The sequence below is a fragment of the Crinia signifera genome, chromosome 4 (assembly GCF_055691185.1).
Source record: "Crinia signifera chromosome 4, ASM5569118v1, whole genome shotgun sequence".
In the NCBI taxonomy this organism is placed as follows: Eukaryota; Metazoa; Chordata; class Amphibia; order Anura; family Myobatrachidae; genus Crinia; species Crinia signifera.
The window spans coordinates 288,417,875-288,434,397 of NC_139220.1; the positions used below are offsets into that span (position 1 = coordinate 288,417,875).

Below are 16,523 nucleotides of genomic sequence, written 5' to 3' on the forward strand. Positions count from 1 at the left end.
AGGGGTTTCACCAATTTTGGTACAACTGGGATGTGAAAATGGAAAATTACATTTTTTTACACAAACATGCAGTTCTGGCTCAAAATTTTTCATTTTCACAAGGAATGAAGGAGACAAAGCACCCCAAAATCTGTGCCCCAATTTCTCCCGAGTACGGCAATGCCTCACATGTGACCAAAAAATACCAGTGGGGCGCATGGCAGGACTCAGAAGGGAAGGAGTGATTTTTGGATTTGGCAGCACAGATTTTGGTGGAATGAATGGTGGGTGCCATGTTGCATTAGCAAGACTCCCAAAGCACCAATACAGTGGAACCCCCCCACAAGTCACCCCATTTTGCAAAGTACACCCCTCAGGGAATTCATCTAGGGGTATAGTGTACATTTCAAACCCCCAGGGGTTTCACCAATTTTGGTACAACTGGGATGTGAAAATGGAAAATTAAATTTTTTTACACAAACATGCAGTTCTGGCTCAAAATTTTTCATTTTCACAAGGAATGAAGGAGACAAAGCACCCCAAAATCTGTGCCCCAATTTCTCCCGAGTACGGCAATGCCTCACATGTGACCAAAAAATACCAGTGGGGCGCATGGCAGGACTCAGAAGGGAAGGAGTGATTTTTGGATTTGGCAGCACAGATTTTGGTGGAATGAATGGTGGGTGCCATGTTGCATTAGCAAGACTCCCAAAGCACCAATACAGTGGAACCCCCCCACAAGTCACCCCATTTTGCAAAGTACACCCCTCAGGGAATTCATCTAGGGGTATAGTGTACATTTCAAACCCCCAGGGGTTTCACCAATTTTGGTACAACTGGGATGTGAAAATGGAAAATTACATTTTTTTACACAAACATGCAGTTCTGGCTCAAAATTTTTCATTTTCACAAGGAATGAAGGAGACAAAGCACCCCAAAATCTGTGCCCCAATTTCTCCCGAGTACGGCAATGCCTCACATGTGACCAAAAAATACCAGTGGGGCGCATGGCAGGACTCAGAAGGGAAGGAGTGATTTTTGGATTTGGCAGCACAGATTTTGGTGGAATGAATGGTGGGTGCCATGTTGCATTAGCAAGACTCCCAAAGCACCAATACAGTGGAACCCCCCCACAAGTCACCCCATTTTGCAAAGTACACCCCTCAGGGAATTCATCTCGGGGTATAGTGTACATTTAAAACCCCCAGGGGTTTCACCAATTTTGATACAACCGGGCAGTGAAAATGAAAAATTACATTTTTTTACACAAAAATGCAGTTCTGGCTCAAAATTTTTCATTTTCACAAGGAATGAAGGAGACAAAGCACCCCAAAATCTGTGCCCCAATTTCTCCCGAGTACGGCAATGCCTCACATGTGACCAAAAAATACCAGTTGGGCGCATGGCAGGACTCAGAAGGGAAGGAGTGATTTTTGGATTTGGCAGCACAGATTTTGGTGGAATGAATGGTGGGTGCTATGTTGCATTACCAATACAGTGGAACCCCCCCACAAGTGACCCCATTTTGCAAACTACACCCCTCAGGGAATTCATCTAGGGGTATAGTGTACATTTCAAACCCCCAGGGGTTTCACCAATTTTGGTACAACTGGGCTGTGAAAATGAAAAATTACATTTTTTTACACAAAAATGCAGTTCTGGCTCAAAATTTTTCATTTTCACAAGGAATGAAGGAGACAAAGCACCCCAAAATCTGTGCCCCAATTTCTCCCGAGTACGGCAATGCCTCACATGTGACCAAAAAATACCAGTTGGGCGCATGGCAGGACTCAGAAGGGAAGGAGTGATTTTTGGATTTGGCAGCACAGATTTTGGTGGAATGAATGGTGGGTGCTATGTTGCATTACCAATACAGTGGAACCCCCCCACAAGTGACCCCATTTTGCAAACTACACCCCTTAGGGAATTCATCTAGGGGTATAGTGTACATTTCAAACCCCCAGGGGTTTCACCAATTTTGGTACAACTGGGCTGTGAAAATGAAAAATTACATTTTTTTACACAAAAATGTACTTCTGGCTCAAAATTTTTCATTTTCACAAGGAATGAAGGAGACAAAGCACCCCAAAATCTGTGCCCCCATTTCTCCAGAGTACGGCAATGCCTCACATGTGACCAAAAAATACCAGTTGGGTGCATGGCAGGACTCAGAAGGGAAGGAGTGATTTTTGGATTTTGCAGCTCAGATTCTGGTGGAATGAATGGTGGGTGCTATGTGGCATTAGCAAGACCCCCGATGCACGGTGAAATGATGAACCTAATAATCCATCGATGTGTGGTATATTTTGAAACACTCCTTTATACATAGGCCGGGTTTGTCGGGGCAAGTTTCACAGTGGAAAATAGTTTCCTTTCTTATTCCCTTTTTATAGCAAACTTTGCACCTTTTTTGTGTCCTGCCCTTTCTTGCAGTGGAGGGGATTTCGTTGGGAAAATGCTGCCCTGGTACAATACGGGGCCAGTACTAGAAGTACTGGGGCCCTCTGCCTGCTGGTTCCCAAATATTAGGCCCTTTATGACTTCCTCTTGAAAGTGCATAAATGTCCCCCTCTGGCCGGTAGAACGGAATAGCACGTAAGCGTTATACAGTGCCATCTGGATGATATACACGGCCAGCTTCTTGTACCAGATATTTGTTTTCCGCAGGGCACTGTACGGCTTCAGTACCTGATCTGAAAGATCCACTCCGCCCATGTACTTATTGTAATCTAGGATACAATTTGGTTTTGAGGTGTGGGTACTGGTACCTCGTACAGGGATGGAGGTGGTACTGTCTCCATGAATTGTTGTCAGTATAAGGACATCCCTCTTGTCCTTATATTTGACCAACAACATATTTTCGGTGCATATTCCCCTGCTTTCACCCCTTCTCATTACTTGGGCAATGTGCGTTTTGGGGAGGCCTCTTTGGTTCTTGCGCACAGTACCGCAAGCTGCTGTACCTCTTGAACCAAGGGCCTTAAACAGGGGGATGCTGGTGTAAAAGTTATCCACATAGAGGTGATAACCCTTATCCAGGAAGGGGTGCATTAAATCCCAGACAATTTTGCCACTAACACCTACGAGGGAGGGGGGGCATTCTGGCGGTTCAATTCTTGAATCCTTCCCTTCATATACCCTAAACTTGTGGGTGTACCCTGTGGTGCTTTCACACAGCTTATACATTTTTATGCCATACCTTGCCCTCTTACTGGGAAGGTACTGGCGGAATTTAACCCTTCCTTTAAAATGTATAAGGGACTCGTCAATACAAATAAATTTTTCAGGGATGTATAGCTCTGCAAATTTGGCACTGAAATGATCAATGACCGGCCTGACTTTGAATAGCCGGTCAAAGGTGGGATCATCTCTGGGTGGGCACTGTGCATTATCGGTGTAATGTATAAATTTATGGATTGCCTCAAAACAAGTCCGAGTCATGGCCATACGGTAAAATGGGGTGCTGTACAGAACATCTGTACTCCAATATTGCCTAATTTGTGGCTTTTTTACTATGCCCATATGAAACACCAGACCCCAAAACGTCATCATCTCTACTGCATCTACAGGGGTCCACCTAGCAAATGATGACGTGGGGTTTTGAGCAATAAACTGCTGGGCATATAAATTAGTTTGGTCCACCATTAAATTTATAAAATCATCAGAGAAAAATAATTTGAAAAAGTCAATTTCTCTGAGACCTGTGGAATCAAATTGGATTCCTGGCATGGCCAAAAACTCAGGAACCTGGGGCTCAAAATTGTCTGGTGGTGGGGTCCATACGAGATCAATTATTGGGGGGGGGGTCTCAGCTGCTCTACGGGGGCGTCTTTGAGGGGGTCCCTCATCACCAGAGGAGGAAGAGGAGCTTAAGACGAATCCTTCAAATTCCCCGCTTGCCTCACTGGCTGTGTCAGAATCAGAGGCAAGCATGGCATATGCCTCCTCCACTGAATACATTCTTCTGGATGACTGGGATGACATTTGGGATGACATTTGGGATGACATTTTTATTTTTGTGTTACTGGTAGTGAAATGTTTCAACACGTGTATAGTGTAGGGGGGGGTACAAACTTTATTTCAACCCGGGGGGTATGTAGTGTGTTGTGTGTATGTAGTGCAGAACAAAAAAAATACTTTATACAAAAAAAAAAAATGAAGGGGTTAAAAAAAAAAAAAATTGAAGGGGTTAAAAAAAAAAAAAATTGAAGGGGTTAAAAAAACAAAAAAAAAAGGTCCTGCACCAAAAATTGAGCACAGATGTTGGTCAGTAACGTCTGTCACTGAACAGCGCTCAAAGGCAACAGGAATTTGATCAAAAAAAAAAAAAATAGATCAACCCTGTGCCGAAAAAGCTGATCAGTGATGTACGTCACTGATCAGCGCACAGTGGCCACAGGACACCCACAAAATCACAGTGTGTGTAAAAAAAAAATTAAAAAAAGACCACAGCACCCACAAAAAAAAAAAAAAGGTGATCAGTGATGCGACACTGATTACCAGTGAGGGGCAGCAGGTGCACAACCTTTGGTGCAACTGGCAGCAACTGACAGGTATATATAAAAAAAAAAAACCTCTGCACCCCCAAAAAGTTGCTGATCACCTCAGATATAGTGATCAGCACAAAAGGCGGGGGTAGCAGACACAAAATATACACTCTCTATCACTCTCTGTCACTATCTCTCACTATCTATCACTATCTATCACTATCTATCACACTGCAGCAGCAGCACTGACAGTTATATGTATAAAAAAAAACCTGCACCCCCAAAAAGGGGGGGTAGCAGACACAAAATATACACTCTCTATCACTCTCTGTCACTATCTCTCTCTATCTCTCTATCTCTCACTATCTATCACTATCTATCACTATGACACTGCAGCAGCAGCACTGACAGTTATATATATAAAAAAAAAACCTGCACCCCCAAAAAAGGGGGGTAGCAGACACAAATCTCTCTATCTCTCACTATCTATTACTATCTATCACTATCTCTCACTATCTATCACTATCTATCACTATGACACTGCAGCAGCAGCGACAGTTATTTATATATAAAAAACCCCTGCACCCCCAAAAAGGGGGGGTAGCAGACACAAAATATAGCTCTCTCTGTCACTATCTCTCTCTATCTCTCTCTCTCTATCTCTCTATCACACTGCAGCAGCAGCAGGAAGTCTCAGGAAGTCAGATCCAGGAAGCGTCCAGCACGCTACAAGCAGTGATCAAGTGATCAGGTAAGGTATTTGCAAGGATCAGGTAAGTATTAGCAAGAATCAGGTCAGTATCACGGCAGATAGGCACGGTGACCGCTCTGCACGCTACTCCAGACCGGAATGGCGTCTGCAGCGCAGTCACCGTTAGTTTAAATGTCGCGCCTTGGCTGTGATTGGTCCGTGGGTCCCACGGACCAATCACAGCCTTGGGGGCAGGTGGGGTGAGGGTGGGGTGAGGTGTCATCGTCACCGATGACCCCCTCATGCCCCCTGACGCCCGGCGGTGATTGACACCTGTGTTACCAAGCGTCTGATTCGCTGGTAACACAGGAAAACGCTGTGAATGGCTGTTCACACTGAACAGCCAATCACAGCGATCGCCGACGGGGGGGCGACATCGCAGCCCCCCCTGGGCATGCAGGGACATGTCTGCTGTCAGGGACAGCAGACATCGTCCCTCTGTCACTGCGTCTCGAGACGCAGTGACAGTTTAAAGTCATGACGTATATATACGTCATGTGTCGGGAAGTACTTCCCGGCCATGACGTATATATACGTCAAATGTCGTGAAGGGGTTAATCTCTTCAACCCCTTTAGTGCTTGAATGCACAATTGTCTCTTCTCATTTTTTTTTTAAAGTGTTCAGAACAGTAAATTATAAATGATCTGTAGGAAGCGATGATGCTGGTGGTGAGTGGTGGTACACTCCTTCTGCATGATCTCATCTCACATAGAAACATAGAATGTGACGGCAGATAAGAACGACTTGGCCCATCTAGTCTGGCCCTTTTGGATCCTTTAGGTATAATATAAACCCTTTTTGATCCTTAGGTATTTGCAAGGATATTCATATGCCTGTCCTAGGTATATTTAAATTGCTCATGTATCGCAAGCATGTTTATATCTTCCATCTGCCTCTGAGTCTTGCCTGCCCAGTGGCACTGAGAGGGGGGAAGAGTTACTTTTTACTCAGGTCTGATGGAGGCGCAAGGTTCTGCACCCCCTGCCGCATTGCAGAGAGCTAGGCATTTCTTGAGAGAGGACAGGCCGCAGCACAGCCTCTTTCCCCAGCTCAGCACACGCTGTTCAGTGCACTCTGCACCTCTCACCCCACCCTAAAAAAAACAAATATAGTTTTTCTTGTGGCTGCTTGCCTTCTGCTTTAACGGTGCCAGGCCGACCTGTCGGCACCCCTGCACCTACCTGATACATTCTTAAAGAACACAGGCTTGTCTTCGCATATGTCATTGAATTATTATCTGCCATCTGTCCATTTATCAGGCAGCACTTTATATTTTGCACTGCACATATTCAAGCCTTAAGTGTCGGAACTTGTCTGAAAGAAGATTGCAGTAATTAGTAATTACAAAAACAAATGGATCGGACCAGATAAAGTATCTGCACTTATCAGTAAAGGGAAAAAGATAATATTTCACTTGATTGGAAATTGACTATTATTTTGTAATTTGGAATACATTAAGTAGGGCTGCTGTCAATATTCATATACTATCTGTAGTATTCATATAGTGAGCGGCAAGTTTCCATGGAAACGTGGTACACTGGTGGAGCAGAAAATCGGTATGGATATACAGTAGGTGTGTGTGTGTGTGCACGTGCGTGTGTATGTGTCTGTACTTCTATAGAGTGAGCCATCCTAGCCGTCCAACACCCTCGCCATATTCAATGTTTGCCCGGAATCCTCACCGTCGGAGAACGGCAAGGATCCTCTAAAACGGCGAGGTTCTCCGAAAATGCAGCGAGTCCGCTGCATTTTGTGGCGAGCCTCGCAGTTTCCACCACACTGAAAACGAACCACCGAGGTGGAACCAGCATATAAAGGGGGGGGGGGGAGTTGGATACTCTGACGGCGAGCTACCGGCACTGCTCACCGTCATAGCTCAGCGTCAGTGGCATTGAATACCGGCCATAATCTCTATGAAATTGGTTATATGAGGGCCATGAGTCGCCTCAGTGTTCTCTGTTCAAAGCAGACGTGACCAGATTCTATGTAGATCGGCTTGACAAAGTGTGAGATGAGGTGGGGGAAACCCTTCCTTTCTGATGTGGTGGTTTCATCACCTCATCTTGTCCTCCCCCATTAGCACACTTGCAGGCTTTACTACTCCTCCTGGCCACTATAGTTAACGGTCAAATCAGATTGTCAACAAGAAGATGTACTGTATACTGTAGGTAGGTTATTGTGGAACTGCGCCACACTCTACCCCTGCTTTCATACACAGACCATGTTGAATAGTCAAGTCAGAATAGAAGACCCAAGAGAGCCTCTTTGGACTTGGATCTCATAGCATTGTATCTGATCTCATGTTGATATTGAATTTAGTCTGATTTAATTTATATTTTATATATAAAGAGACAATGATATTCTCAATGATTGTCTTGTAAACCTTGGTTAAGTAACAGCATTGTATCTGTCATCTCAGTATTTTCAAAAGGTAATCCCGCACCAGTTTGACAGCTGCCCCGATAAGCTGATCCTTAAGGCATACCAAGTCAAGTACAACCCAAAGAGAATGAAACGGTATGGACCTATGCCAAATGAGATTACACTTTGCACTTCATAATTGTGTGTTTCACGCTCAGACGTTCGTGTTGGTTTCTCCCCGTAGATTGGAAAAAGAATATGCTGCAATTAAAAGCAAAGAGATGGAAGAGCAAATTGAAATCAAGGTGAAACCTCTGCTGTCAAATGTAAAACATGTCTTCTAAAGCCAGGCACGGGTAGAGCAATAGATTCAGGCAGCCGTCCAATCAGAAGTTGTCATGCAAATCCCAGCAAATGAACAAATAAAGCGTCCACTAGATAGTAAACTGTTGTGTGCAGTGCCCTGTTTTCTTGTCTGTCACACAGGTCTTACCCTGCATGTTATGCTGTAAGTCTATGGGGTAACCACTGTCCAGCACTGTAGAATGTTTGTGATATTAATGATGCAGATGTCATCAGAAGTAGTCATTTCCCTAAATAAATAAATCCTATTGAAATCATGCATACAGTCAAGTCTCTAGAGCTAGCCAATCGTAAATCAGGAAGTAAAAAGTCATGTCTTCCTAAATACAGACCAGACTGATGCCTGTAGGTGGAAGCCAACCTACAGTATCAGGTAGCCCCTCATGTTACCTTCACATTACGTGACAATAATAAACGTGTCCTCATACATCTTGCCTTAGTACACCACGCAGCGCATGATGCCCGGCGCCAGGGAGCCACCAGGTCCTGTTCCGTTCTATAATTGCCAGATGGCTTATTTTGCTGAAAATGCATCTTTAATAGAAACACAATAAAGGGATTTTTGTAAGAACTTACCGTTCGAATCCCTTTCTCTGATATGGTCCTGGTGACACAGCTCAACACTGGGATGTAGGAGGGTCCGAAGGAGCCAGGCACCTATCCTAAAGCTTTAGAGGGTAGGCTCCTCCCCTACTGCATCCCTGGACTCTTCAGTTCAACTTTCAAAGCCACTGGAATACATAAACTCAGTACAAACGCCTGCACATATTATATGCACATTTTATAACAGAAACTGTTAACTTTTAACCATTTTAACATGAACATCATGAAATTCTGGCATACTTACTGAGCGTAAGGGAGGGATCGCTGTGTCACCAGGACCATATCAGAGAAAGGGATTCGAACGGTAAGTTCTTACAAAAATCCCTTTTTCTCTTTCAATGGTCCTGGTGACACAGCTCAACACTGGGACGTTCCAGAGCCGGTCCTTTGGGAGGGTACGCTCAGGTCTGCAGCTCTCAGCACTGCTCGCCCGAATGATGCGTCCTCCGACGCGAACTCATGGAACCTATAGAATTTGGCAAATGTGTGAACAGATGACCAAGTGGCAGCTCTGCAAACCTGCTCCGCTGTGGCCCCATGTCGGACCGCCCAAGAGGTAGCAACTGACCTGGTGGTATGCGCATTAATTCTGGCCGGTACAGGCCTACCCACTTTGGTGTATGCAAAAGCTATCACAGATCGCAACCACCTAGCAATGGTCTGCTTAGATGCAGGCCAACCAATTTTATGTACGTCATACAATACCAATAAAGTGTCAGTCTTTCTAACACTCTTCACTCTGTCCACATATATGCGTAAGGCACGCACAACATCCAAAGTCTTCAACTTGTCCCTTTTCTTGGAACCCTCTGGGGGTTGAAACACAGGTAGAACTATCTCCTGATTTAAATGGAAGGCAGAGACTACCTTCGGTAAAAATTGCGGCACTGTTCTCAGAACAGCCCTGTCATCGTGAAAGATTAAGAAGGGAGATTTGCATGACAAGGCTCCCAACTCAGACACCCTCTTAGCAGATGCTACTGCTAACAAAAACACTAACTTCCACGTGAGAAACTTAAAGTCAGCCGACCTCAAAGGCTCAAAAGGTGCCTTCTGAAGGCAATCCAAAACCAGTGACAGGTCCCAAGGTGCTACTGGTTGCTTGTAAGGGGGTTTCAGTTTGGATACCCCTTGTAAAAAAGTTTGAATCTCCGGTAAAATGGCAATTCTTTTTTTGAAAATAGATGGACAAGGCCGAAATCTGCACCTTCAACGACTGAAGGCTTAGGCCCGAAGAAAATCCATCTTGTAAAAAATCCAACATTTTTTGATAATTTGAAGTGAGATGTGTGAGCTTTTTGCCTCTCACACCATCTAATATAAGTCTTCCAGACTCTATAATAATTTGCAGAAGAAACAGCCTTTCTGGCTTTTATCATAGTCTGCACTACTGCGTCAGAAAATCCTTTCTTTTTCAAAATGGCGGTTTCAATAACCAAGCCGTCAAAATCAATCGATCGGAATCCAGATGATTGAATGGGCCTTGTCTTAACAGGTCTGGTCTCAGAGGTAGACGCCATGAATCCACTGATAACCTCTGAAGCCTCGAATACCAAGACCTCCTTGGCCAATCTGGGGCCACAAGGATCACCGGGACCTTCTGGTCCTGTACCCTCTTTAACAGTCTTGCTAACATCGGAATAGGAGGGAATGCATAAAGAAGATCTCCCTGCCAATGGGTAGTCATGGCATCCACTGCCTCTGCTAGCGGATCTCTCGTTCTGGCATAGAACCTGGGCACCTGATGGTTGAACCTGGATGCCATTAGGTCCAAATCCGGAGTTCCCCACATTGCAGTGATCTGGTGAAACACCTGAGGGTGTAGGCTCCATTCTCCTTCCTTGAGCTCCTCCCTGCTCAGGAAGACTGCTTCTATATTCTCCACTCCTGGAATGAATATAGCCGATACTGCAGGAACATTCTGTTCCGCCCATAGAAAGATTCTGGACACCTCCCACATGGCCAATCTGCTGCGTGTACCTCCCTGGTGATTCAGATACGCCACAGCTGTGGCATTGTCGGTCTGAATCCTCAAGGGGGAGTTCCTTAACCTGTCTCCCGCCAAGGAAATCACTTTCCAGACAGCTCTCAGCTCCAAGATGTTGATTGGCAACGCTGATTCCTCTGCCGTCCACAGGCCCTGCAGCCTGAGATCCAGGGCTACTGCCCCCCAGCCCCTGAGACTGGCATCGGTAGTTACTATCAACCAGTCCCAGGTCTGTAATGACCGACCCCACTGAAGGGAATCTACCTCTGTCCACCATTTCAAGGAGTCCCGAGTGTCTGCGGACAGCACTATCAACTCCGTCTTCATGGTCAAAGTGTTTCCTGACCAGGCTGACAAAATGTTCCATTGGAATACTCGAGAGTGGAACCTGGCAAATTGAAGCGTTTCGAATGACGCCACCATTTTCCCCAGGAGTTTGAGGCACCTCCATACTGACAAGCTCGGAGCACTGAGGATCTCCTGAACTAGATTGACCAGGTCCCTGGCCTTTATCTCCGGGAGGAATACCCGATGGAGATGGGTATCCAGTATGACTCCCAAGAACTGGATCCTCTGTGATGGTACCAACTGAGATTTTTGTAAGTTTAAAATCCAGCCGTGAGCCTGCAAAAAACTGATGGCCTCTTTTAAATGACTTTGATGCAGTGTTGCTGATTCTGCTTTGAACAGGAGATCGTCCAAATAGGGTATTACTGTGATTCCCCTGAGCCTCAGCACTGCCGCCATCACAGACATTATTTTTGTAAATACCCTTGGCGCGGTTGCTAGGCCAAAGGGTAACGCCCGGAACTGTAAATGCAGGTCTCCTATGGCAAATCTCAACAGCATCTGATGTTCCGGGTGAATGGGAACGTGCAGATATGCGTCCTGGACATCCATGGACGCCAGAAATTCTCCCTGGTCCAGACTCAGGAGTACAGTTCTCAAAGACTCCATTTTGAAATGGTCTACCCAAAGGTGAACATTTAAGGACTTCAAATTTAGTATTGGTCTGAAAGACCCGTCTGGTTTGGGCACCAGGAACAGCGTGGAGTAAAATCCTTTCTTCCACTCTGCCCTGGGAACCGGGACTACCACCCCTTTTTCCAAAAGGGAATGAGCCGCTCTCATAAGAGCTGTGCGCAGGAGCGCCTGCTTTGGTATGGGTGTGGGGATGAACCTCTTTGGAGTCCGCCCTCTGAAAGGGATTTTGTAACCCTGGGTAATAATCTCTAAGACCCAGGTATCCTGGTCTAGAGAAGCCCAAGCGTCTCTGAAGTGTGTAAGACGCCCCCCCCACCTTTATCCCTGCCGGGCTGATCCCCTGGCAGTCATGCGGAGGGTTTTTCCTCTCCTTTAGAGGCAGGCTTCTTATTGAAAGAGCCAAACTTGGACCTTTGGGATTTGCCCCTGGAGTTCTGGAACTTTCCCCTGAACGATTGTCCCCGAAAGGACGCACCACCTCTAGGGGAGGGCCGAAAGGACGGCCTAAAAGCAGCAAATCTGGATGACTGCTTTGTTGAGGAGGCCGGCAGAAACGTACTCTTGCCGCCTGTGGCTTGTTTTATAATCTCCTCAAGCTCAGAACCAAAAAGTAACTTTCCCTTGAAAGCTAACATTTCTAAGGCCTTTTTGGACTCATTGTCCGCTTCCCAGGCCTTAAGCCAGAGTACCCTCCTGGCATTTATGGAGACTGTGGATACTCTGGTAGCCATTTTAAGAGCTTCCTCCTCTGCTTCCACCGCATATTCTGCAGCGGCCTTAATCTTTTCTGCTACCAGCAAAGCACCGTGGTCAGCCTGCAGCATGGTGCATAGCTCACCAGCCCACTCTATAATGGCCTTAGAGACCCAGGCTGAAGCAATAAGGGGACGCAGGGTAAACCCCACCCCTTCAAAAATAGCCTTGAGGTTTCCCTCTAGCTTTTTATCCACAGCATCTTTAAAAGCTGCACCACCCTGTACAGGTAATACCGTAGCTTTTGATAAGCGTGCCACAGAAGCATCCACAACAGGCACCTTTTCCCAGAGTTCAGAATGAGACTCCGGCATGGGGTACAGACTAAGGAATCTTTTAGGCATCTGTAGCCTCTTATCTGGGGTTTTCCAAGCCCCTTCCAATAGTTCCTGTAACCCCTCATCTGAGGGAAAAGTAACAGCCTCCTTTCGCTGTCGCTTAAAAACACCCTTAACAGGGGTCTTATCCTCAACAGACAGTTTTAACGCCTGTTTTACAGCCACAATAAGATCCTCTATACCAGCAGCAGAGGTCTCTTCAAAATCATCACCCTGGTCCCAGGGTGTGTCAGTATACTCTCCTTCCTCTTCCTCTAACACATTAGGCATAGCATAAGACCTTTTAGGGGTCCCTGTAACCTCATCCATTTTGTCCAGTATTTCACTGAATCTGTTGATCCCCTTAGCAGTATCCTGCATCACCTGAATAAGTGCAGGATCTGCCTGGGTAAGAGGTAAGGAGCCAGACGACTGCTGAGATGATGGCATAGGTCTCTGTGATTCTACCAGCACATCACTCTGCCTGTCCAGAAGCTGCACCAAAGCGTTTACCGACCTGCCTAGGGCACTGGCCCACGCAGGTTCACTCTGCTCTCCCCTATGGTGTTCACTGCCCATGGGTCTCACATCAGCGCAAGTAATACATAAGCCCCCCTTGGCCATCTGCTCAGGGACAAACTTTTGTGTGCAAACATTGCACGCGCTCAGTGCACTAAGGACTCCCTCCCCCAAAACCACAGCCTGATGCTCAGACATGATGCAAGTGAAGCGTATATATATATATCTCAATATACACAGTGCAAACAATTGTACAAGCGTTTATACAAAGTCAATGCACCCAATCACTTAGCTGTCTGTAGGTTTCAACTGCGGGGAAGCGATGCCCAGGAAATCCAAGTCACTCTGCCAGGATCAATAAGCCAGCTCAGCTCCGCTGCAAGCGTTCTGAAAGGCGCCAAAGTCAGAGTGAAGGAAGAGACCAAAGTCCCTGCTGCTGCGGGGTCCGTGACCTTTTGGCGCCAACCACCCCCAGCTAGCCGCTCCTTAGGTAGGATTTCCTTGTTCCAGTATCTCCCCCTCAAATGGGGACCACTTGGAACATGCCTGTCACAGCGCTGCTGTCCTCTCAGTCAGGAGCTCAGCGTGTAAGCTCCGCATAAAATGGCCGCCGCCATCACGGAGCGCCTGTCCCCCATGATCCCCACCTAAATGTGGAGCCGGTTTCAGGCTACTCCGGAGCCCAGGCAGCCTCTTAATAGAGGCTGTAAGCGCAGCACAGGGAGACCAGACAGAGTCTACCCTGTGCACAGAGAGCTGACAGGACGCGCTTCTGTCAGCTCCTGCTGCGCTAGCAGTGTGAGGATTCACTATGAAAATCCTCACACTGTGCCTACCTAGCTAGGGTAATAGTTAATAAAATAATAAAAAAAAACCCTAACTACTCTAATTCTTCGGCTGCTCCTGCAGCCCTTTAGAATAGCACCCACTCCAGTGGGCACCTAACACGAACTGAAGAGTCCAGGGATGCAGTAGGGGAGGAGCCTACCCTCTAAAGCTTTAGGATAGGTGCCTGGCTCCTTCGGACCCTCCTACATCCCAGTGTTGAGCTGTGTCACCAGGACCATTGAAAGAGAAATATAGAGTGTGATATATGACACTTGTATATTCTGTGTGTCTGAGACTGTATATGGGGCAGCACAGCACTTGTATTGGAAGAATGCTGTGGCTGCTACATTGTAGTACAGGCCTGACCAACCTGTGGCTCTCCAGCTGTTGTGAAACTACAAGTCCCAGCATGCCCTGCCACAATTTTGCTATTAGGGAATATTAAAACTGTAGCAGGGCATGCTGGGATGTGTAGTTTCACAATAGCTGGAGAGCCACAGGTTGGCTAAGCCTGTTGTAGTACTTTGTGTACAGATGAGACTCAGTTGCACACAGATATACTAGTGTCTTATATCACATTAATCAGCACAGTCTCCTGGTGTGTCAGTTACATTGTGGTGCAATGTAGACACATTTCCTGCAAACAAGATGCCTGACACCTGCAGAGTCTCAAGGGACATGGTGCGCATAGAGGTGCTGCTTGGTGTGACTGCAGCAATGATGTATGATGACACATTTATATACTGTGCAGATAGAATCTGCTGCCACCCCTTGTGATGTTATTGTCGCTGTGCTTCACCAGAAATAGACAATAAAAAGCTAAATTTCTGGTGTACATGTAAATGAATGAAACTATTTGAGGACTAAAGGTTGAGCAAGCTCCTTATAGATCTGTTCTAGCAGATATACATCTAATCATCCAGGTCTAGCAACCAATAAGCTTCCTGAGGCTTTGTAGAAGAGCAGTGTAAGTACGTCTGCTCTGGTTGGGTTGGAAGGTTTTTCTGTACCTGATGCCTGTTTCCTTTCTTACCACTCTGTGCAGCGATTGCGAACGGAGAACAGACTTCTAAAGCAGCGTATTGAGACACTAGAAAAGGTAAGTCTTTGCATCTCTATCATTTAACTGTTCTTTCTTCCCCTCATCACAGTGTCTATGGTAATGCCATAATTTTCCTTCCCCCATCTTCCCTACATGGGATATTTCAATATGGCTGCCTTACCTTCTTCTCCTGCATTGTAACAAAAATTGATTGGATGAACAAATTCTGCTCACTAATTAGATCCAGTAGTCCATAGTAGTGGCTTTCAAACAAATCTATTGGTATCATATTCATATTTTTAAGTAAAGCACACAACTGGGCGAAACCATATTGCAATGTTGGTGGGGATGACGTTACGTGCAGAGAGCACGTAATTTCAGTTTGGACTCACCCCACCCAAATCTTACTCTCTCTGCACATGTTACATCTGCCCTACAAACATTAATCCGGCCCAGGGAATACATACTAAATGCCATATTTGTAAGGTGGCCATTTTGAATTGTCCCAGGGTGATTTCTTCCAATAGAGAAATGTCATTTTAAAAATGGTTTTGGTGCAACCTGTCTAACTCTGCTTTTCCTAGTGCGGTGGTGGTTACCTTTTTTCTTTCTCTCTCCCCTGCTCTATCTCCCTTTTGTCTTCTCTCTCGCTTTTTTCCTTCCTTTCCTCTCTCTTCCTGTCTCCTCGTCCTTTGTGGACTGTCTCATAGGAAAGTGCTGCATTAGCGGACAGGCTCATCCAGGTACAGTGACCTCTCTTCTTGCTTATTTGTCTAGGATCACCCTGTGATTCCTTCTTTTCCTGATGTATTGGTCCTGTCATGGGCAAAGACAGCTGTAGATGGGTGGAAACCAATTAATGTCTTCCATGGTGGGGCTGAATGTCAATTGGTTATGGAGACAGATAATACAGACAGACTGTAGATTGTGCCTTCAGAAGACTGGGTAGGGGTTATGGAAATAGAGATAACTGGAGCCTTTCTGCAAAAATAGAGACCATTGGGGAGGCATGCAGGGATTGATATGTCAGGGTGGCAGAATAAGTCTGATAGGAATGGCTTTCCTTGGCTCCTCCCACACAGGGTCAGGTGACACGGGCTCAGGAAGCTGAGGAGAACTATGCCATAAAAAGAGAACTGGCTTTGGTAAAGCAGCAATATTACACTTCTGCCGAGAATCTACAAAGTGCACAGAACCTTATACGGCAACTGCAGGATAAACAGGTGAGCGAGATTCCATGATGGAACAGCCTTCCTAACCAATGCTTCTAAACCCCACCAGCACGTTCAGTTATTATTATTATTATTATTATTACTACCAGTTATTTATATAGCACACACCTATTCCGCACAGAGAATATTTAAACATTCGCATCAGTCCCTGCCCAAGTGGCTGACCGCTGCGCCAAGAAACAATGTCCTGCAAATGCATTTCTCCGCCTCCTACTGGGTGTGGTTTCATCAGAGGATGGCTTATCCTATCCAATCTCTTCACGAATACAGCACCGAAATACAGTTTGCTTTAGTCAGAACGCTAACTTGCACAGTT

At 45.9% G+C, this 16,523-nt stretch overlaps 1 protein-coding gene across 4 annotated transcripts in view; it reads left to right on the forward strand.

Annotated features, from left to right (window-relative positions):
- EVI5L (ecotropic viral integration site 5 like) overlaps nt 1-16,523 on the forward strand; it is a 41,190-nt gene that overhangs the window by 18,070 nt on the left and 6,597 nt on the right. For 3 of the 4 annotated variants that reach the window (XM_083184951.1, XM_083184954.1, XM_083184952.1), the window contains exons 9-13: nt 7,638-7,735; nt 7,824-7,884; nt 14,979-15,032; nt 15,686-15,718; nt 16,058-16,198. In XM_083184951.1, coding sequence (XP_083041077.1) covers nt 7,638-7,735; nt 7,824-7,884; nt 14,979-15,032; nt 15,686-15,718; nt 16,058-16,198 — 387 coding nt within the window. The remainder of the gene's footprint in view (nt 1-7,637; nt 7,736-7,823; nt 7,885-14,978; nt 15,033-15,685; nt 15,719-16,057; nt 16,199-16,523) is intronic. The other variant, XM_083184953.1, reaches the window with a different exon arrangement.